The 22,236-nt window shown below is 43.4% G+C and overlaps 1 protein-coding gene across 2 annotated transcripts in view; it reads right to left on the reverse strand.

Annotated features, from left to right (window-relative positions):
* LOC135374090 (uncharacterized) overlaps positions 1–22,236 on the reverse strand; it is a 73,182-nt gene that overhangs the window by 14,958 nt on the left and 35,988 nt on the right. For both annotated transcript variants that reach the window (XM_064607088.1, XM_064607087.1), the window contains 5 exons: positions 19,910–20,043; positions 16,287–16,422; positions 9,851–9,975; positions 7,702–7,834; positions 2,788–2,912 (listed from right to left, as the gene is read on the reverse strand). In XM_064607088.1, the coding sequence (XP_064463158.1) occupies positions 2,788–2,912; positions 7,702–7,834; positions 9,851–9,975; positions 16,287–16,422; positions 19,910–20,043 (653 nt within the window). The remainder of the gene's footprint in view (positions 1–2,787; positions 2,913–7,701; positions 7,835–9,850; positions 9,976–16,286; positions 16,423–19,909; positions 20,044–22,236) is intronic.

The raw sequence follows: 22,236 nt of genomic DNA on the forward strand, positions 1-22,236 counted from the left end.
GTCTTCCTCCACTTGCGCAGCGCCATTTTGCGCAGCGCCATTTCCCACTCCAAACGACGTTGTTTGTCCGTCGGAAACTGGAAATGTGCTACGTCTGTTGTTGTATCCGACCTATTGCCACAACTGATTATACAGCATGTCTTACCGGCCATCCTGGTGGGTGTAAGATCAGTGTGCGACGTAACGAACACAATTGCTACGGAAAATTTCCTTCGTCAAAACTGCCAAAATACACAGCAAAGCAAGGCGGACGGCGCGGGATATCTCGTGACTTACATCAGGCTCAGTGTTGCTTGCAGAAAAGCGCTCGTGGCTCGCACTACCCTGTCACTGAGCGCGTCATAGAAGAAAATGATTTTTATCAAGTTTGTCTCAGTTTTCGAAGGAGATATTTTACAGGCATGGTCGTTGATGGCTAAAGGTGACGAATATTCGAAAATCTCGGAAGGGACCTTATGCGGATTCTCCCTTTAAGCTTACATCACTGCCTGATTAACTGTCCTAATTGTGTAAAGCAATTATTTGGGCTGCATCGGTGTGTCCATATTTGCGAGACAAGGCACCACTGTCGTTTAATAAAGGCTCTTTCTGCGGCGATGTTTGATATAAATCATACTAAACGCATACACGGCTAAAACAACGGCTGTGATTCTACAGAACAATCTCTTTCTGCCATGCGGGTATATCTTCGGTGTACTTGCGATGTTGAATTGTGCGTGGCTGTGATAATTATAAACTAGCAATGCGAAAATAACTTGATTATAGGCACCACTTCGTCTCAAGCTAAAAGCAAACCACTACATGCGCACAATCCTCCGAGAGCTGAAGCTTGTTGCTGAAGAAGAGTGCTGAAGATTGGCGCCGCAAAAGATTGCGATGTCATCGCGATCTTTGTAACAATTAAGAGTCAGCCAATGATGATCGCGTTTTCAACGGCCGTAGCCGATGATGAACGTGCCTTCAGCGGTCTCGGCCATGAAGAAGAATCACAGTCGCCTGCGAGTTATGACTGAACGTCCACGCGTACTAAATGAAAAAAAAAGGGGGAGGGAAAAACGAAAAAACAAAAAAGCACGAAACGGTCTGAAATCTTTCTCAAAAGCGATTTTCTGGAAAGCGTCTCGCCCTTCTTTTCTGAATATTTAGGTCTGCAGGTTCCAGTTCAGCTGCAATAACTTGCTGGTTCTTGAGTTGCGGGTTCTTCAGTAGCAGACGAATTATGACTATATATGTCCAAAATAACAAAGACGGTTAAGAGCATCAGTTGTTTACTATATACATTAAAAACAAGACTTTCGTGCAGTAGGCTGCACTTCTTCAGGTTTGAGGACCTGTTACAAGTGGTGTGTTACAAACCTGAAGAAGTGCAGCCTACTGCACGAAAGTCTTGTTTTTAATGTATATAGTAAACAACTGATGCTCTTAACCGTCTTTGTTATTTTTGATTCTGCATCGCCGGAAACTTGCACATTGTTTTTCTTCACGTTCTACGATATATATGTCCACGTAGAGACGGAGGAAGAGGAGGCAATATGCATGCTTTCTCTATCTAGTTGGCGTTGCCAGTAAGCTGTCAAGTTTTACTGTGGCAACGAGGCATGTCGAAGGAAATATTCTGCCCTCTGGCGGTACATACTGTTCGCGAGCTGTTACGCACACACATGAAAACGAGGCTTTTCTTTTATGATTCGCAGATTTTTGTTGAAAATCTATGACAGCGTTCGAGGGTGCAGTCGAGTTATACGCCCAGACGAACGGCTTGAAGAATGTAACCGCAACGTGACCAATAACCTAAAATTCATTATTCAACTATATTGAGGAAATTTCGGGAGGAAGGCTGGACAATCGACGTTCACCAGATCCCGTGGCATAGTGGTTAGGATGATCGCTTTCCACGCTGAGACTGGGAGGTGACACGGGTTCGAATCCTGTCACCGGCTGTGCTGTCTGAGGCACAGTTCCTCCTGAAGTCGGCCCAGATCAGTACAGATCAGTAATCAGAAAGCGCCCACTGGACAGCGCTGCACACGATGCTGCCTGCTGTCCAATACACACGTTCTGATTATTTTTCTTCAAGTTATATTGGTACTGATCGAACTTAGCCTTCCTGATAAGAGTCCATCGGCGAAGGTGATGCTTTAGTAGGGCGCAGTCTTCGTTCCGGCTCATTCGCATAGTGGAATTCAGCATTGGATACTTCACGGCACGCGCGAGTGATTTTGACACATAAAACAGTTTTCAGCGATTTTAACACAGATGCTGACCGATTTTATATATTAGTTTTGGTCGGAATTCCCTGAGTAAAGATTTAATTAATTAATGTGAGATAGTTCTGTAGCTACATAATCTCCTCGAGGGGACTTCCGTCTGGTGGAATAATTCAGCTGCAGGAACGACTTCTAAGCTGCTCTCGAATATGTGTCTAAACGACAAAAAAGGAAAAGAGAAAAAAAGGTGCCTAGCACTTGCGGGATTTTTTTCTTTTTTACCTTACGTTTTTTGTTTCTTTGCTTACATTTGTCGTGATGAAGCAACCGATTTTCGATTGTTTTGGCGTGTTTTTGTGAAGTCACTCGTGTTTTGCAGGATACCACTACATGGTGTTACAATTCGGGTACGGCGTTTGCGGTTCTGGAATACTGACTCGTTTTGTGTCATGTTACCATATGCCACCCAAGGTCGCTTATCCCCACCGGGGGCAAACGACCTTTATGACTAGACTGACAACGGCGACTGTTGTCAGAAGCAATGAGCTATGTTAGTATTATACATGGGTATTGTACTTACAGTCCAATTTAAATGTTCCACATTTTCTATTTATTCGTTGGATGAAGAGCTGAACAAAACCCGTGTCGTCACATCCTTGTTGTTTGAGTAGTTCTGGTAGACAAGTCTTGCTGTATTCCATCATACTAGAAAAGACGGTGGAGAAACTGGTGTATAATTACAGGGACTCGTAACATATCCTGGTGGATAATAAGAAGATAATAAGAAAAAGAAAACTTTGGATCAGGTCGCGTAAAATAAGCAATACAATGGCGCAGGAGAGATGTCAGCTGTTTCGGCGCTGGGAGCGGCAACCTACGTAGACGAAAAAAAAAACAAAACAATGTGTATAGCAGTGTGCAGAGCGACCTCCGTGCTGCCGTGCGGGAGACAACCACAAACATTCTGGGGGTCGTATATTGCGACTGCATTGAGAGACAGGGAAATTCACAAGGAGTGATCCAGCTACCGTGTCTGTCCATCACCTTGTTTTATAAAAAAAAAAAAGGGGCTTGGATGCTTCGCGCCGCACGTAATGACACGCTGGAAATTATTTCTGTGGAAGTCAGCCGCCACTCGAGCACCCGACGGCTCCGAACTGCACCTTCTTCATAAAAACCGCCCTTAACCTGAATGGCAGCGGCGACATATAATTTCAGTTCGCACTTTTTATTTTAATGCGTTAGCATTAGAGTGCTCGCTAGACAAGGATCGCGGCGTGGCCAGTCTGTAGCCACGCTACGCATGCGCAGTTAGTGTAGAGGGAAGAAGGAAGGAAATGGCGCGACTTCTAGGCAGTGCAGCCAGCCGCCGGCTCTAAAGCGAAGCACACCGGTTCCAAAATATCTTCGCCACTGGCGCAGCTATCTCAGTATCCCTAAGTGGCTGCGTGATATATGTGTAAATATTAGGATGCTCATTGATCTCCAAGAACTGACATCAGTCTTCCTTCGCGCTGATTGGGTGAGAGTCATTTGATTCAGGCGCGAGGATTCGAACGGTCGGTCGAACGGAGGAAACATGTCTGTCCGGCCATGCGTGTTCTCTCGGTCTACAACCGTTGTGCTCGCAGATGATAGCGGGTAGCGTCTAAGGTTTTGAGTGCTTCAGATTTAGCTTGTGGGGAACAGCTAGTGTGAAATGGAATGGCCCATCCAGCTGATCAACACAACAGTGGAAAGACGAGCATGACAGGGAATCTATGCACCTTCAAAGGAAGCAGAAATCGCGAGGCAGTCACTCTTCTTCCGATGTTCCGCAGGTCAATGGTAAGACAAGTTTGGATGCTTCTTGTTTCCGAAGGAAGTAATACAGGTTTATCGTGTGAAGTGTGTTACGTACAACATTTACGAGTAACTCTGTAAGTTAGGGGCGTCAGTGCAGTGCGTTGCCGTTACTTGTGCGTTTCGGATATGCTGCTAATAAATTATATGTGTGGTTATGCTATAGCTGCTCCTCATGCACGTCACAGCCGTTCATTCAGTGTGATCTAGGAACATTTGTGGCAGGTGTGCTTTGGTCTTCAAATACGAAAGGTACATCAATTTATAACAGTGATTTTCGTTCAGACTTAGGCATCATCAAAAAACTTTTCTATTTTTAGAGCTCCCGCAGCCATCGGCAACTACGACACACCTGGCACAGCTGTTCTCGAAAACTGTACACCTTTACATACTGTGTGCGCGAACTGCTCTTCGGTGTCAAAGCACCTAAAGCTCCAGTGAAACCTGCGTTACAAGACGTTAAAAGATATGTACTGTAACTTTATCTGAACAGTTCGCGGGGATAAATAAACTTGCTTTATGAACCACCACCGCTCTTTGTTTCTCTGCTATGGAGCAACACGCATGTTACTCTACAGCAAGCGCGAAAAAAAAAAAGGAAAGGAAGGAAAGGAAAAGGAAAAATAGAGGAAGCTGTGACGGAGGGGAGGGGAACGAGAAAAAGACGAAAAGCACGTGGAGAGACGGGAAAGGAGGTTGAGAAAGAAGGTCGGTCTGCGCATGCCCACTTCACCCTAGCTTTTTTCTCGTGCAGCTGATCTTGACCGCTGTGACTTGCTCCCTTCATGCGCAAGATGAGCAACATGCGCTATATAGGTACAGATGAGCGTGGGTACGAAATTTCGTACCCATAGCCGCACAGCGCATGCGGGAGCACGGCCGCAGCAATGCCATTCGTGCAACCCGTACCCGCACATCCCGACGTGTACTCGCACACGTACTGGCGGGCAGCCCAATGCGTACGAAGGTTTCAGTTATGCCACATGTTCGTCACAGCGCGAGATGATGTATTGATGCTAGGGATACTATCCATTTGAGAGCCACTTTCCCAACGCGCCAGGCTCTGTGGCGACTGCTGACAATGGTTGCAAGCTTACTAAGGCGAAGCGTATGCGGAAAAGTTGCCGCAATTAGCCCCATGCGGCAAGTCAAAAGTACAGTCAAAGAGTAAGCATAGAACGCGTTGCCAGTAAATGAGAAAGCTGTCATCATCTCACACACCACGGAAGGTATTTGTATGGGGGAAAGCGAAGAACGTTTTGGAAAGTATTTTGGGCCAAATATTCGCAATGAATCGGGTCATGTATGAAAAGTCAACGGCTCGCTTCGCGCCTGCGCGTATTGCGGATTCGAGATTTACGACTTCCTTCACCACGCTTCACACACTGAAGTAGGTCAGACAGCTCTTCGTAGCGGAAAATATGAAGAACGAGTTCTTTTTCTGTTTTTTTTTGCACGAAATTAATCGATTTCACTGAATTTCGAAATCGATCTACTGATATATAAAGCCTCCAGGTCGCAATGCCAGCACAACTGGCGGCCGCGGCGCCGTAGAAGGTGGCGCGCCACGCTAAAATGACGTGGCGCGTTGTTCCAGGCGCCCCATGGGTTATTAAGGTTGTGCGAAGGAGCTCCCCCTAGTAAGCAAGCAAGCGGCGGCGAAAGAAGGCTGACGCTGCGAGATGACGCCGCCAAGCTGAATTGGAGGAACCCCGAAAGGCTCGTTCGGCTGAGAATAATGTCTTGCGTTCGCGTTGTGTACGGTCGTGTGAAGGTTTTTGCAGCATTAACACATTTTCGACTGATCCACCAATGGATCGACCATATTTTCCTTTGAAGGAAGTAGAATTTGACGTTGTGTGGAAATTTGAAATCGTGTTTGTCTGTTATCGTCCTCTGTACCTCGGGTTTTCCGTTTCCCGACAAGTTAGGAAACTAAAAAATCTCATCACTAAAAAAAGCAACAGCGCTAGGGACATGATAAATAACGTAAAATTGTTTCCACTCGATCAGTGCGAAGGCATACTAAGGAGCCTTTTTAGCTTTTCTAATAACCGCGACTTCTCGAGCAATGGGTTTGCTCACAAGTCTGGAAATAACTATACGGAACCCAGGAATATTGTTGCCAAGAAAGAACCTATTTTTTCACGGGTTCAGGGATTGCGGCAAATGGGTCAACATCGGGGCCCTCTACATCTAAAGCTATTGAGGCACTTTGCCTGAATAGAAACGACACACGCGTTATGTGGTAAAAATTACATACGTTTTACCCTTACGAGGAAGCGCCTGCTCGTAAACTGTACACACTATATCTAATATGAGGCAATCCCACGAGAACGCTTGCACGAAACGTGAATGCAAACGTGCGCGGCGTAGTATGCTTGCGCCAAATTTCTCCTAGAGCAGTTGTGCAGTTTCTTCACAAGGGGGACGAGCAGCAGCGCGCCTATAGGCGCTGCACGCCGCCCATAGGCGCCAGGATTCAACCTTTTACTCTCATTGTTTTTGTTTAGCGATTGTGCTTGTGTAGCCTACCGTAGTGGCTTTTACGTAATTATCGTCCCTCAATTGCAATGTTGGACACCTCGGTCATGATTCCCATTCTTCCGACTGTTTCACTCATTCCTTTAAAGGTTCAACCGTATGAGCCGTTCTGTGAGCGGCAGAACGTGAGTTTTTCTCGGTGGCAACCGACGCTGTCGTAAAACGCCTAAAGCTAACCTCATGCAACGTTTCTACAATAACGGATTGACGGCACCCCCAGCGAACGTTTCCGTACCCTCTCAAGGAAAGGAAATCCGCATAATTTGAGAAACACTTTTATTACTTGTGAAATTCACGAACACAGGTGATTATGGTGATGAGTTGGATTGTTCTGGTCTATATGGCTATGGGGTTTATGGCTATGATGCGCGAAGCTAGGTAAGTGATGGTGAAATTACAAGGTGGAAAAGAGTTAAACGAGAACTAAAAACGTATCTATAACTTTGCAGAACGTGCGGTACGAACTCATTCGCATAACAAATGGCCATAAAACATTACATAATTTTAAAAACTGAAACACAGATATGGTATAAGTGCAGGGGTGCGCACTCACAGAGCCACTTGTTGTGCCTCGCTATTCACAAGACATCCAAATACACGGGGCGAACACAGCATTTCATTTGATATTAATCTGTTGCACTCTTCCCTTCGTGTTTTGCATTTTCCACGCTCACACAAGAATCACGTGGTTAACATCAGCAGCATCTGATCCTCTGCTGAACGCGATCCACGCAAGCAATCTGGGAAGTTCCGCGTGTCGCTATCCACGGCTAATCCCTGATGGGCAACTTGCTCGCGCCGCTTCAGACGCTTCCTTCGTCCAGCAGTCGCCCATCCACGATATCCGCACCCCTCGGAATTCGGTAGTGTCGCTGCTTTTCTATCGTTCTGCCGCTCTCCAAACGCCACTGCAGGCCGCTGGATAATGCGCTGACTAATGCGGTTGGGCCTTAAAACACGAGGTGAACGGCATCTGAGGCAGACTTCCTCTGGTGCACTATGTGGTGTTGGGTGAACACAGGCGCCGTCTGCTGGTGCTGTTGTGGTCTGACGCTTATACAAAAATGCTATGGAACTGCGGTTTGCACGTAAAAGAAAAAGCGCTTACCAGCAGTAACGTATCTGAGCATCCGGGCTCAATTGTCCCGGTTTTTCAGGATTCAGCACATGGATCTGCATATATCTCTCGCTGCACGCAAACTGGGCATGGGATAACGTGTTGTTATTACACTGAGCAGAGCCTGTAAACAAAAATTATAGTACATGTAAGATGGCCCAACCAACATACAGGAAGGATTTCAGAAGGGCGTACGCTGTACGTGAAGGAACCCCAGTAAACTGCTACTAGATGCCCAGTGCTAAGAAATGCTGCTACGGCATTGCACCGCAGTAGCCATTATATTATTGCTCTGCTTGTAGGTTTCTGCGCAGAAGAAGAGGGCGAGGGTGTAAAATCGAGTTTGTGGTGACATACCGCTCTCACATTCGCCAGGGTCTCGGTCCGTTCCACGTCATAACAGCGGAAACGTAAACAGTGGGAAACGCGCCATACGCTCCGTGTGTTTTCCGTTTTGTTAGGGGGATACGGTGTTTCATACCTTCTGTATTTTTTACTGTACTTCGTCGTACCTGAAATGTGTGTAACGTTCTTCGTTTCTGAAACACATACAGATGAGATCATCGTGGGAAAACGCGATTAACATCCAAGTTGCTTGAAGCCCCCACATCTTCTGTGGGGAGGGCAGCGGAGTGTTAATGTGATTGCGTGCTGTGCAGTCTTTTATGGCGGCCAGGGAAGATAGAAAATGCTACTTTGTGCGCGCCGCAAAGCAGCATGATAACTTTTTGGAACACTGCTGTGTCGTGGTATGGTTTAACCCGGCTGACGCGGCTGCCGTGCACACCGGGAGTGCCGTTCTTCTTCCTCTACCTCTGCATGTTGCAGTTTCGTAATGCTTCAAGGCACGCTAGTTCTCATAAGCACTCGTGCACTCAATTTTTGAGGACAGACAACACTCGAGTAAAGAAAATTTGTGCGAAACCGTGCTCCATTATGGTGTTATGAAAATTACACCTAAAAAGCCGTGCGCCATGCACGTTATTACACCTTTAAAGGTGTGAAAAGATTTAGAGTGTAAGGTACCGCACGGACTTGCAAAGAAGAGGTTGCGTTACCTATGCACGTACTAGTTCGCAAGGTACCATTCGCTGCTACCCTCTGACTCTGAGGAAGGAATGCGCCAGAGCGTCTTCCGTAGACCTCTGCCCAGCCCTGTACGTTGTTACGCGCTTCAGTAGCGAGACAAATGTGAAATAGTACAAGTGGGAAGCTTTACCTCCTGAATAGAAGACTGCAGTGTGAAAATTTTAGGTCTCTCTCAATAATCATTTTCGCAGTACGTAACCAATAATGTAATGTGATGTAAGATGATGTGAGCCACTGGAAAGCTACGCATTATCTGCGAGAGGATGGTCTGTCGACTACAAACACGGCGTCGACGCTTCTATATGTTTCCTTTTCTTACAAAACAACTACAATGAATAAAGTAAATGCACATTGTATGTGAAATGTTTCCAGATGTGCAACAATCGGCAGCAATATCAAATATGGAAGAACGTGATCGTGTGCGAGAATCAATTATTTTTTCCCCTCTGTTGAAATTAAACGCGTATTCTACATAAGGAGTGTTGGGTTTGGTTCCCGATGGCACTGTTCCTTATTCTGCGCATCCTTGTCATTTGCTAAGATGACGCACTTCTCTTGTTTCTTTCTCTTCTTTCATGCCACTGTGTGCTAGTCTCTGGTACTTCTGGGTGCGCAACATAAAACCGCCAAAGCATTTGACATTTTTGTTTCAATAGCGGAGTAGCTATTCCGCTAAGATTTAAATTACAAGAGGAAAAGGTATTTCCGCTAGAAATACAAGCAGCTGAGGGCTCGTTTAATGCAAGTGGGAATGTAAAACATAGCCGAGAAAAAGAAAGCGAGGCCCCCCGATAAAACTTTTTTCTTCTCAGTTTAATTTCTTGCTTGCATATTGATCTCATTTTCATTGTGATTTCGTTTCGTTGACATTCAGCTTGACAGTCTGGCGATCCTCCTCGATTTCAACTACCATTAAGTCCCACTGCAATGTCCCAATGTAATGGTTTTGATCGCCGGAGGGATATTTATCACTGGACTTACAAAGACTACTGTTGTCCCAAGCCTCGTATTATGTGTTATCCCTGCTTCATTCTTGTTTTATTGTACTTACAGAACGACTTGGACGTTCCACATTGAGTCTCAACTTTCCGAGTGAACCCCTGCAAAAAGTCTTCGGAATCGCATCCTTGTTGTTTCAGCGTGTCCTGAAGGCAATTCTGGCTGTACTGCATCATACTGGAAAACATCGTGCAGAAATAGCTGTTAAACTACAGGGGCACGTAACATCGGTTCGCGCCGAATGAACAACGCAGTGAGCTGCGCACGAGCGAATAAGCAGCTTTTTCCGCCAGTTTGGAAGCGGCAAGTAGTATTCTGTCATGCCAAAACTACGGCAGGGCGAAACTACGACATGGAGCCCTGGGCCCTGCCCTGAGCCCTGCGCGTATTTTTCCCCGCGCGGCGCGTGTGTGGAGGGTTGTCCACATGCTTATTGGCGAGGGGAGGGCTGCATGCGCGCTTACCCTCACATTTTGCAGCCTGGGTCGACTTCTTTCGACATTTTTGAGGCTTGGCCGACTTGGGTCACGTATTTGTTCCCGCACCCGCCGGGCGGCGCTCGGGTGGAGGCGCTTACTGGTGGGTAGCGCGTGGCCGGAGGGCTGCGTGCGCGCTTACCAGCTCACACTTTTCAGCCTGGGTCGACTTCTTTTGTCGTTTTTCAATCTGTGTCGACTTCAATCATAATTTTTTTTCAGCTACAACAGGTGTGCAGTAGGCTGTTTACATGCAAAGGATAGCCATACACAAAAGTACAAGCGAAAATATATTTATTAAAGTCATTACTGTCAGGAATTATGTTATGACTCTGCGTGAAGGAGAAAAACCTGGCCCAAAGGGGAGAGCTGCGTGCGCGCTTACCGCCTCACATTTTTCAGCCTGGGCCGACTTCTTTTGACATTTTTGAGCCTTGGGCGACTTGGGTCGCGTATTTTTTCCCGCACGCGCCGGGCGGCGCTCGGGTGGAGGCGCTTACCGGTGGGTGGGCGTGGCCGGAGGGCTGCGTGCGCGCTTACCAGCTCACATTTTTCAGCCTGGATCGCCTTCTTTCGTCATTTTTCAATCTGTGTCAACTTCAATCATAATTTTTTCCAGCTACAACATGTGTGCAGTAGGCTGTTTACATGCAAAGGATCGCCATACACAAAAGTACAAGTGAAAATATATTTATTAAAGTCAATAGTGCTAGGAATTATGCTGTCACTCTGTGTGGAGGAGAAAAACCCAGCCAAAAAACCTGAAGCAGAAGAGAAACAATACGTGTAACAAAGAAATATTTATTACTGGTACAATACAACAGCATTGAATAGGTATCACAGATCAAACACAATATTTCTTATTAACTGTAATCATACACACAAGTTTTCAGTGAATCAGAAGGGAGAACACGATTTAACCAAAGAAGATGTTCATAACCAATACGATTACAATCAAAATTACAAGTTTTATTATAAAACCCTGAGATGTGAGAACACGATAGATGTAAGTAATTTCGAGCGCAATAGGGAATCTAAGTTTCCTATTCCAACATGACACAAATTTAATTAATCAATTTCTATTGAAGTGAATAGTGCAGACATCCACATATCCAGAAATCCACACATAGCATTAATATAGAACCAATCATCCAACATGTAGGGAAATAGTAGCAAAACGAGAAACAATCACCACATTTAATCAAAGAAGATATTCTTAATCAACATGATTATAAACAAAAGTATAAGTTGTGCTATAAAAAGCCTAATATTCCTATACGTGAGAACCATCAGTGCAATAGTGGGAAGTTCTGATAGTTGTATGTAATTAGCTGTGAACAGCGGAGACCTTGGAAGACTATGGGACACGAACACAAGAGGAAATAAAATCTATAGCACTAGAAAGAAGTTATTCTTAAACAAAAAAGCAAAGGAGAATAATTTATCATTTTAATTATCATAAAATCATCCTCGTGACATAATCTAATCGAACACTATACAATTTTCATTCTAAGAGACACTACAAACACTTTGTTTTATGAATCCAACACAGAAAATAGATATGTTAAAAATGAACTTCACCACATAGCACGCTCCTAGCCAACAACCAGCTCTGATGATATATGCCCTGATTTGTTGAAGATGGGTGCCGTTAGATGTATGGAAGACCACGGAACACGAACGACAAGAACACAAGACGAAATAAAATCTATACCACTACAAAGAAGATATTCCTAATCAATATGATCACAATCAAATTACAAGGTGTATTATAAATATTCCTACATGTGAGAACCATCATTGCAATAGACGTAAGGAAATAACGAGAAAAAACACAATCAACAGCTACAAATAATAGAAAGCCAAACCTGAACACCATCCAACACATAGAGAAATAATAGCTAATCAATCTGTCAAGAGGAGAAATATTACAATATAGCACAGACTTAACGTTGAAGAACAGAGGAACACTCTAAGCGGCGACATGTAAACAACAACAGGAAAACAATCTATCATTGAACCATCATGAAATCGAACAACATACAATTTTCATTCTAACAAACACTACGAACCTTGATGGAGGTATCCAAGACATAGAAAATATGCAATGTTACATCTCGGTTTTCACTCTTTTCCTTAAAGCCATGAGATTTTATGTCTCTATCTAAATGACCAAGACGAAGCAAGTCCCATGCTTTATCACTGAAAGGGTTGGGGGCTAATTCCTTCGTCCAGCAAACAGGGCGTTCTAGAGGTCAGGTAAGATAGTTCAAAGGCGATATATTTTATTGTGCCGCGCAAATAGATGTCGATATTATTCGCGGGGATCACTATATTTTCGTATCCTTTCCTTGAAACGGAAATCTTTCGTCAAAGTGGTTGACAAGTCGACTAAGTTTGTACGGATGCGATATTGTTATTGAACATCTAGAAAAAGTCCAAATTATTAAATGGTAGCAACAATACTCAATCAAAAAACGATAAACAAATTTAATTACATCAAGTTTTGTAATATCTTGCAGCAGAAAGTTCTACATAGACGAACCACACAGAAAAATCAAATGTGAAACAACTCAGAAATATCAGGCATTCCCAACTCAGAGATTATTTTTACTTATCTCGATCGAGTGAACAATTGAAACAAATATGACACAATTAATACATCATGCATATATAATGTCCAACTCATAGAATATCAGTCGAACCTGAAACAAAACAATAATTAATTCAGACAAATCATTTCTAAGCAAGCAGCGTGAACACACCGTAGAATCTGTACAGAAACTTGCCATTTTCAACGAATAAACATGATCAACTCGTGGCTTCAAGCGATAAAGTGTGATGAAACCCGACGACCCCCAACACCAACATCAAGTTAGGGAGGGACGGGCTCTAGTATGGCCTTGTGCATAGAATCATTGAAAGCGCACATTTTTTCTTACTCATCACATCTTTTTGTAAATCGATTTCCGTAATTCTCATGGCATGTAGATATTAATAACATTCTAAAAAAAATTCAGCATAGATATGCTTTTAATTAAGTGTAGACGCACACTTGAAAACAGGAGAGACAATTGTTCTACATTGAAAAGATAGACAGATTTTGTAATCGCTACCATAAGTCATGGGAAGATGTGATAAAACACTGATTCGAAAAGGAAGAGCCGCGAAACGATTTCATTATCGCTGCATTTCAATACGTCGTCAACGTCGGAAGGGCCACTGGGATTGATGGCGGAGATTTTGAGATTTGCTAACGAAGAATTGAAATACACTAGAGCAGATGTAATTGTAATCATTGCAATGGGCATTGCGTTCATCAAGAAAGCAGTCAGATCAAATTATCATATTTTGTTTCGTGGCTCTTCCTTTTCGAATCAGTGTTTTATCACATCTTCCCATGACTTATGGTAGCGATTACAAAATCTGTCTATCTTTTCAATGTAGAACAATTGTCTCTCCTGTTTTCAAGTGCGCGTCTACACTTAATTAAAAGCATATCTATGCTCATTTTATTGATGATTATTTTTTTTAGAATGTTATTAATATCTACATGCCATGAGAATTATGGAAATGGATTTACAAAAAGATGTGATGAGTAAGAAAAAAATGTGCGTTTTCAATGATTCTATGCACAAGGCCATACTAGAGCCCGTCCCTCTCTAACTTGATGTTGGTGTTGGGGGTCGTCGGGTTTCATCACGCTTTATCGCTTCAATCCACTAGTTGATCATGTTTATTCATTGAAAATGGCAAGTTTCTGTACAGATTCTACGGTGTGTTCACGCTGCTAGCTTAGAAATGATTTGTCTGAATTAATTATTGTTTTGTTTCAGGTTCGACTGATATTCTATGAGTTTGACATTATGTATGCATGACGTATTAATTGTGTCATATTTGTTTCAATTATTCACTCGATTGAGATAAGTAAAAATAATGTCTGAGTTGGGAATGCCTGATATTTCTGAGTTTTTCTGTGTGGTTCATCTATATAGAACTTTCTGCTGCAAGATATTACCAAACTTGATGTAATTAAATTTGTTTCTCGTTTTTTGATTGAGTATTGTTGCTACCATTTAATAATTTGGACTTTCTCTAGATGTTCAATAATAATATCGCATCTGTACAAACTTAGTCGACTTCTCAACCACTTTGATTGAAGATTTCCGTTTCAAGGAAAGGATACGAAAATATAGTGATCCACGCGAATAATATCGACATCTATTTGCGTGGCACAATAAAATATATCGCCTTTGAACTATCTTATCTGACCTCTAGAACGCCCTGTTTGATGGAAGGAATTAGCCACCAACCCTTTGGGTGATAAAGCATGGGAGTTGGTTCGTCTTGGTCATTTAGATAGAGACATAAAGTCTCCAGGCTTTAAGGAAAAGAGTGAAAACGGAGATGTAAACATTGCATATTTTCTATGTCTTGGATATCTCCATCAAGATTCGTAGTGTTCGTTAGAATGAAAATTGTATGTTGGTCGATTTCATCATGGTTCATAATAGATTATTTTCCTCTGTTGTTGTTTACATGTCGCCGCTTAGAGTGTTCCTCTGTTCTTCGGTGTTAAGTCTGTGCTATATTGTAATATTTCTCCTTTTGATAGATTGATTAGCTATTATTTCTCTATGTGTTGGATGGTGTGCAGGTTTGGCTTTCTATTATTTGTAGCTGTTGATTGTGTTTTTTCTCATTATTTCCTTGCGTCTGTTGCAATGATGGTTCTCACATGTAGGAATATTTATAATACAACTTGTAATTTGATTGTGATCATATTGATTACGAATATCTTCTTTGTAGTGGGATATATTTTATTTCTTCTTGTGTTCATGTCCCATATTCTTCCAGGGTCTCTGCTGTTCACAGTTAATTACATACAACCATCAGAACTTCCCGCTATTGCACTGATGGTTCTCAGGTATAGGAATATTAGACTTTTTATAACACAACTTATAATTTTGTTTATAATCACATTGATTAAGAATATCTTCTTTGATTAAATGTGGTGATCGTTTCTCGTTTTCATATGGTGTAGCTATTATTTCCCTACATGTTGGATTATTGGTTCTGTATTAATGCTATGTGTTGATTCGAATTATTGCTTTATGCCTGCGCTATTCACTTCAATAGAAATTGATTAATTAAATGTGTGTCATATTGGAATATTAAACTAAGCTTCCATATTATGCTCGAAAATTACATCTATCAGGTGCCCACATCTCGGACTTTTTATAATAAAACTTGTAATTTTGATTGCAATCGTATTAAGAACATTTTCTTTGATTAAATGTGCTACTGCATTTTAATTTCAAAATCTAAGGACTGGATATAATTAATAAATTATGTATATTATTCACATGTACTGCCTTGTGTTTTCGTTTCTTCTGTTACAGGTCGTGAAGTTTTCTCGGCTGGGTTTTTCTCCTTCACCTGATCGGCATCACAATCGGCACAATTCCCAGCACTATTGGCTTTAATAAATATATTTTCACTTCTACTTTTTGTGTATGACCCTTCTTCGCATGCCTCTGCATGTTATAAGCGCGCCGAAAACCCTCCGCACACGCGCCGCGTGGGGAAAAATACGCACAGGGCTCAGGGGCAGGGCCCAGGGGTCCAGGTTGCTGAGTGGACCGTCCGTAGCCTGGACATGACTGAATACTACTGCGACAAGCTACGTCAAACGACAATTCAGGAAAACGCCAATGCGCGTGGTGGCAGGGTTCGAACTTTCACTCTCCGGATCTCCGTCAAGCGATGTCACCTTTGTAGCACGTCAGCTTGGCTTTCACCTGAATTATCTGCCTCAAGTGCAGGGCCGGACAAATCAGTCATGATTCCTGTCTCGTCACGCGTTTCTAAGTCACTCATCCAGTAAAACACGAGGTGGGCGGTATCTGTGGCAGACTTCTTCTAACAGGGTGTGGGGTGAAGACAGCCTTGGTCCGGATAAGTATCTCAAGAAGACTGTGGAACCGCCAGTTGTACGTGAAAAGTCCTTACCAGCAGTACCATTTGTTCGCCTCTTTGTTCACATATTCGGGGGGAAGGACGAGGCCGTGTTCCCTCATAAAGCTTTCTTCGCAGACAGTCTGTGCAAGTGATAACGTTTTGTTCGGGCACTTTGATGCAACGTCGCCTGAAAAGGGAAACAATTATGCATGTAACGTTGCCCCAACTAACTTGTACAAATAATTTCAGAAAGACTATCTCCCTGATTTCAAGAAACCCAGTAGAAGATGCATCCGTAGTGATTACGTGGTAGTCAATTTTTCATATGACTTACGTTTTAAGTTCCTACAGTTTGAAAGATTACTGTTCTCTTGCAGACTTTTCGCGATGACCTGTCTAGAATACAGACAGGTCATGGCGAACAAGTGCATTCGTGTACATTTGTGGTCGTTGCCAGTGTTTAGTGCTTGATGCTTCTTCCGTAAAATCGTTCCTGTGCGACGCCGTTTTATTAGGAAGAGCTCAGAGTGAGTGCCCCATTACACTCGCGTCGTGCAGTTTTTTAACATGTGTTATTTTGCAGAATTCGAGAACTCCTTGTTGACATGAAAAAGTAGATTGGAAGGCTTGTACAGGACATCCCGGATTAAATGACATTCAGGACAGGTCCAGCAGCACCCCCCCCCCCCCAACGTTTCCCCTACGCGCTTATGAAGAACTTATACGACTTAATAGCCAGTTTGTGAATTGTGAACTGAGACACAATCGGTTTAGTGTTCACGTCTTTGCAAGTGTGATTCCTGCAGCATATGGATGTTCATTGCATCTAAAGTATCTGTATGGTATCTGGATCCGATTGCAAACATATTCCACGAGGTTTGTACGGCTGGTCATTTGTCTGCGTTATAGTCTTTCTTAAACATAATTTTCAATCATTGGTGAGATAGCATATTGCCCCACGAAGTTACAGCAGGCTCACAACACTGGGCACACGACCAATCAGAGTGCGACGTCGTAGATATTATGCATAGCCATAGGGCCAATCAGGAGCTTCAACGTTTTGCTGAGCTTTCAGCCGGTCCTGGCCACCATGAACTTCTACTGGATTTCACGCCTCCCGCCGTTGTACGGTATTGAGTAACTGAAGCGACCTTTGGCTAAAAGAAACATTTTATCCACACAAAGCACAATCGGAGAGCGCACACAGTCTCGGCCAATGAGCTTCCAACGTTGTAGATGGGCGCAGTGGTCCATATTCTACAGCCGCATCCTCGGGTACCTGAGGAGGACTGGCTACAGTACGTTTTGAGCAGTCACTTCACCTCTTGTGATATCATTGCTCTTTAGGCCTCCTGTCCTTCCCCAGTTCTCTGATGCTAAAGACTTGTGCACTCTCTGTTGTGCACTTGTGTATCTCTGTCAGGAATATATTCATCCAGTTGTGTAATTGTTACGTATATATAATGCATCATGTCTTTATAAAACGTTATTCAGATTGCTTCTGCTTTTAGTTCATCAATTCGTATAAGTAAAAAAAAAATACACCGGAATGCGTGGAGGGCATGGTCATGGGACACTTTCGGGGAAAGAGTCCGGAGCAGATATCGGGAATCCTGATCGGGCCTATGTCTTCCCAGTATTGCCAAACGTGCGTAGGACCGTTGCCTGCAGGCGGCACGCGCCCGATTTGTCAGGATCTTCGCCCGTCATCGGTCTGCGCGTCTGCCAATTGGCTGTGCTGCTTGGGCTGTATCGCTCAACTGCAAAAAGGCATCTACGCTGCTCTATCCTTACGATTTTTTTACAAAAATCTATTACGAATGAAACACTGTGTATGAAAGGTGTAGCCACTGGCACCGACATCATGGTCGTTATCATCCTTGAGACTCAATGGTTCTTTCGGATTTTTCTTTTTGTTGAGATGAAGCGCGTGTCCTTTTACCTCGCCTGTTCTTCTACACTCATCTATTCAATTTTGTAGCTTCCTCTATCTCCTGTTTTTATATTTCTCTGCACTGTGCCGTGATGAAACACAGAGAAAAAAAAAAGAGAGAAAGCGAGACACCTATAAAATGATCTCTGGAAAGCTACTGTATGAACCCTTATTATGTACAGTGTGCTTTTATTGTTTACAGATTTTGGGGGAAAAAAAGAAGCAAAACTGAGACGCCATCTTGCAGGCATGTTATACGAGCCCGTGGACATCCTCTCAGAAATTACAGGATGGCTGATTACCTGAAATTCAACTTATTATATTTTTGGGGGTAAAACGCGTGATGTACTATGTATCCTCAAACGAACACTTACTTTGAAACACAAATCGCTAAAGTTTGCTATGCATATGAGGAGTAACTGAATCCCCAAAACTCTTGTGTGCAAAAAGAGCAACGCCCATTCCACGTCAAAGGGCCACGTGGTTTCGGGCGATGAAGCTTATTGGGTTGAGAGGTGATCTGCTGTTCAGATAGATCGGCCCTATTTGTGGCCCATATAAGCTGCCGACACCGAAGGTCATGCCGATTCGGATTATCTCTCTTACGTGCTTGTCTTCGGATCGCAGAAAAGGAGCTAGGATTTAAATAACGGCTTGCTGAAAACCTGCTATCTTTTACTTCTCCGAAAGCAGTCAATAAGTGAACTGACGTATTTCAGGTAATTAGTCGTGCAGTAGATGTACGCGTTTTCCCACAGGACGTACGCCTGACCGCATAACCCCGGTGCAAAAACCATGCTTATACCTGTGCCGCTCCACAGCCTTATTGTAAACAAGTTCTGTAGAGAATAAAACCATCGGGTTGTTGAACAAATGCTGTCTCGTAAACGGCATGTTTAGTGCAACTTGAGTAATTCATGCCGTACGCCGTGTTATTGAGGAATATAAGTAACCGACCGTCGACAAACACGCATGAACGCGGAGGTAAGTAGGGGGATAATAGCATAACAAAAGTATTTGCGTTACTTTTATTTCGTACAGGTAGCGGTCTCGAATTTCTTTTCTGTGCGACCAGATTCATTACTGTTGAAACTACACTGGTATCTTCGTTAATGATTGATTTTAATTTGTAAATTCTTTTTGTATTCTTTCTAATTCGCATTTATTTTTATTCTTCAATCAAACTCCGTAAAGGCACGGAACAACACAAGTCTTACCTCATTTACAAATTCCAATCAATCATTAACGAAGATCCCGGTGTAGTTGCAACAGTAATGAATCTGGTCGCTTAGATGGGATATACTTTCCTTTTTCCCTCTTTTTTTTCTTTTCAGCTACGCCCTCAGTACAGCTCACCCCGAGCTGGCTCACTAAGAAGAATGATATCACCAAACGGACTTGAACTTGCGGAATGTTCCAGAATATGACTCACGGACAACTACCTGCAATGCTGGTAGGGTTACAATACCGCGGTCTGGTCCTGCTGATAAGGCTTGTGTGTCCCCCCAAAGAGTAATCTCACTCACAGATTTCATGCCATGCCCCTAATTACGTGCCTTACTAAATAATTGAAATATTAAAAATCTAACAATCCTTAGAACGACAATGGAAGACAGCAGATGGTATAACACACTCCTCCTGAGGTATGGCGACCTTTACTACCGACACCACAAAAACTACGGTTCCTAGAAGACATGTAGGATGCAGTATGCGCCAGCGCTCTTCCTGTGGTTATACTCACAGATCGAGTTCGATGCTGCACATTGGTTTGTTATTTCACGCTGTATCTTTGCAACATAATTCTGAAGAAGTTGTTCATCACATCCTTTAGCTTTTAATTGGTCTGGAACACAATTCTTCTTGTAGTCCAACGTGCTGCAAACGATAGCATACAAATATATGTTACACAAGAGGGACCATTTTCGTGGATAATAAAGTGTCATATAGGCTTCGACTAGAACTGGTCGATGTGTACAGCGGCCCGCGCAGGGGTGGTGGAAGACTTCTTTTGTATTCGGTGCGGCAAGATATGTCAAACATGAATACAGATAATTCACGACAACGCAAATGCGTGTTCTGTTTAGGGATGCTATATTTAGGACACCAAAATGGTTTCGATTCTGGTGTCGACTTATTGTGACTCCGGTAGAGGCTGTACACAACAGTAACAATCATGATTTCCATTTCCTCGCATTTTTTCTGTCAGACATTCATTCATTCATTCAAAGAAGCATTCTCAACAGCTGACTCGGGGCCCCACTTGCGACAGGGTGTTGGGTAATGGTAGGTTTTATCTACATTATTAGTGGATAGCATTACTGAGCTACCCCTCAGAAATTCCTGTGGTCGGCGTCAAAAACTCAACTCGGGCGATAGGCGGAGCCACGTCAACCGAGGGCGCAGACGCGTTTATGGCAGCGTTTTACGATCTTCCCTTCTCATAGCACCGGGTGCGTTTGCTAGTCAAGGCTATCACGAGGCAGCTGAGGGCATTGTCATGTTAGTTTAGATTGCATCTTGGAACGAGACAGCCCAAGGTCTCCTCTAGCTTTCCACACAGAAGAAATGCCGAGACGAGGGACACGGAAAAACGGGAACAAAAGATTGCTTTCTAACTATTTGATCGCTTCAGTATGGATTTATTTCATAAGCTTGTTCGCTAGCTCTCTAGCTTGCTGCTGGTGACCTTCCACTCTTCTGGGGCAGTAGTGCAACAACTGGTGGATCGATGGGATACATGCAGCCAGCAGGTGCTCCCAGACGAAAAGTATCGAGGCTTACTCGGGTGGAGTCCACGTTCTTCGAGATGGTTCAAGTTTTCTTAATGCACGCTAAGCTCAAATGTTTTGGACGTTTGACATGGACACGTGTGCGTTTAGGCATAACAGTTTGGAACAGGTAGGCTCACCTCTGCCATTATGGACCTGAAATCGACCTCCTGACTGAAATGGACCTGAAGTCGATCTCCTGGTATTGTGCGAGGAATTAGGAATACGAACTGAGAAATCAATGAGGAAACAGCAGCTAGCAGAGTGACTGCACCCTGCAGCAACCCTCATCAGTAGATGAGAATGAACATCGGGGTACTTTGAAGTTGAAGATAGGAGTAAAATGCAAGCGAGCTGGAGTATACTTGTATACTTCTCCCATGCTCAGGGACATGTTGCCAACACTTTGAAGTTGCTCAGCGGTCAAGCTGAATTTGTGAAAAGCCAAAAGCTGAAGTTATTAGAAATATGGAGCATTGGCCCAGCTAGAGCACAATTAGGGACGATACAGACACTTCCGCCTCAAACGCCTCTTTCACACACAGACGCATAAGGCTCTTATCCCACAGTTGTTTGAATTGGGAATAAGAAATTTTGGAAATTAAGAAACATTCCCCGCTCATTTTAATCCATAGGTCACTCAATTTAATCCAAGCTTTACCGAATTTAATCCAGTGGTCAACCAAATTTAACCCAAGCAACACATGTAAACGTATTCCGTCACGGAAACTGTCATGACTGAGACTTTCATGATTACGTGAATGTAGCATGATTTATGGCTACCGATCCAACAAGCCATGGGTTTTGCAGTGCCATGCGGTGTTTTATGGCAGCTTTTTGTCACCATGACATTTCACGGCTATTTTCATGATATGCTCCATGAATTGCTTTTACGACTGTTGTTCTAAGTCAGGGCTTTACGTCGCGACACAACTGTGATCATGAGCGACGCCAGAAATGGAAGGGTCTGTGGATTGATTTTGCCAACCGTAGGGTTATCTAACGTGCGCCCAAATCTCGACACATGGCAAAACAAATTTATGACTTTTTTAATATCACTGCTTCAAACAGTGCCTTGCAGTGTTCTGTAACTACCGATCGTCATTATGAGATTCCGTGACTATTTTGATTATGTGTTTCATGAATCAATTTCATGGGACTACCGCTGTTTCAAACAATGCTATTCAGCATTTCATGACTACCGACGGCAATTATGACATTTCATAACTATTTTCATGATACGTGGCATGGGTCAATTTTACTGGGCTAGTGCTGCTTCAACTAGTGCCACAGTGTTTTG

This window comes from Ornithodoros turicata, unplaced genomic scaffold (genome assembly GCF_037126465.1).
Source record: "Ornithodoros turicata isolate Travis unplaced genomic scaffold, ASM3712646v1 Chromosome42, whole genome shotgun sequence".
NCBI classification, from domain to species: Eukaryota; Metazoa; Arthropoda; class Arachnida; order Ixodida; family Argasidae; genus Ornithodoros; species Ornithodoros turicata.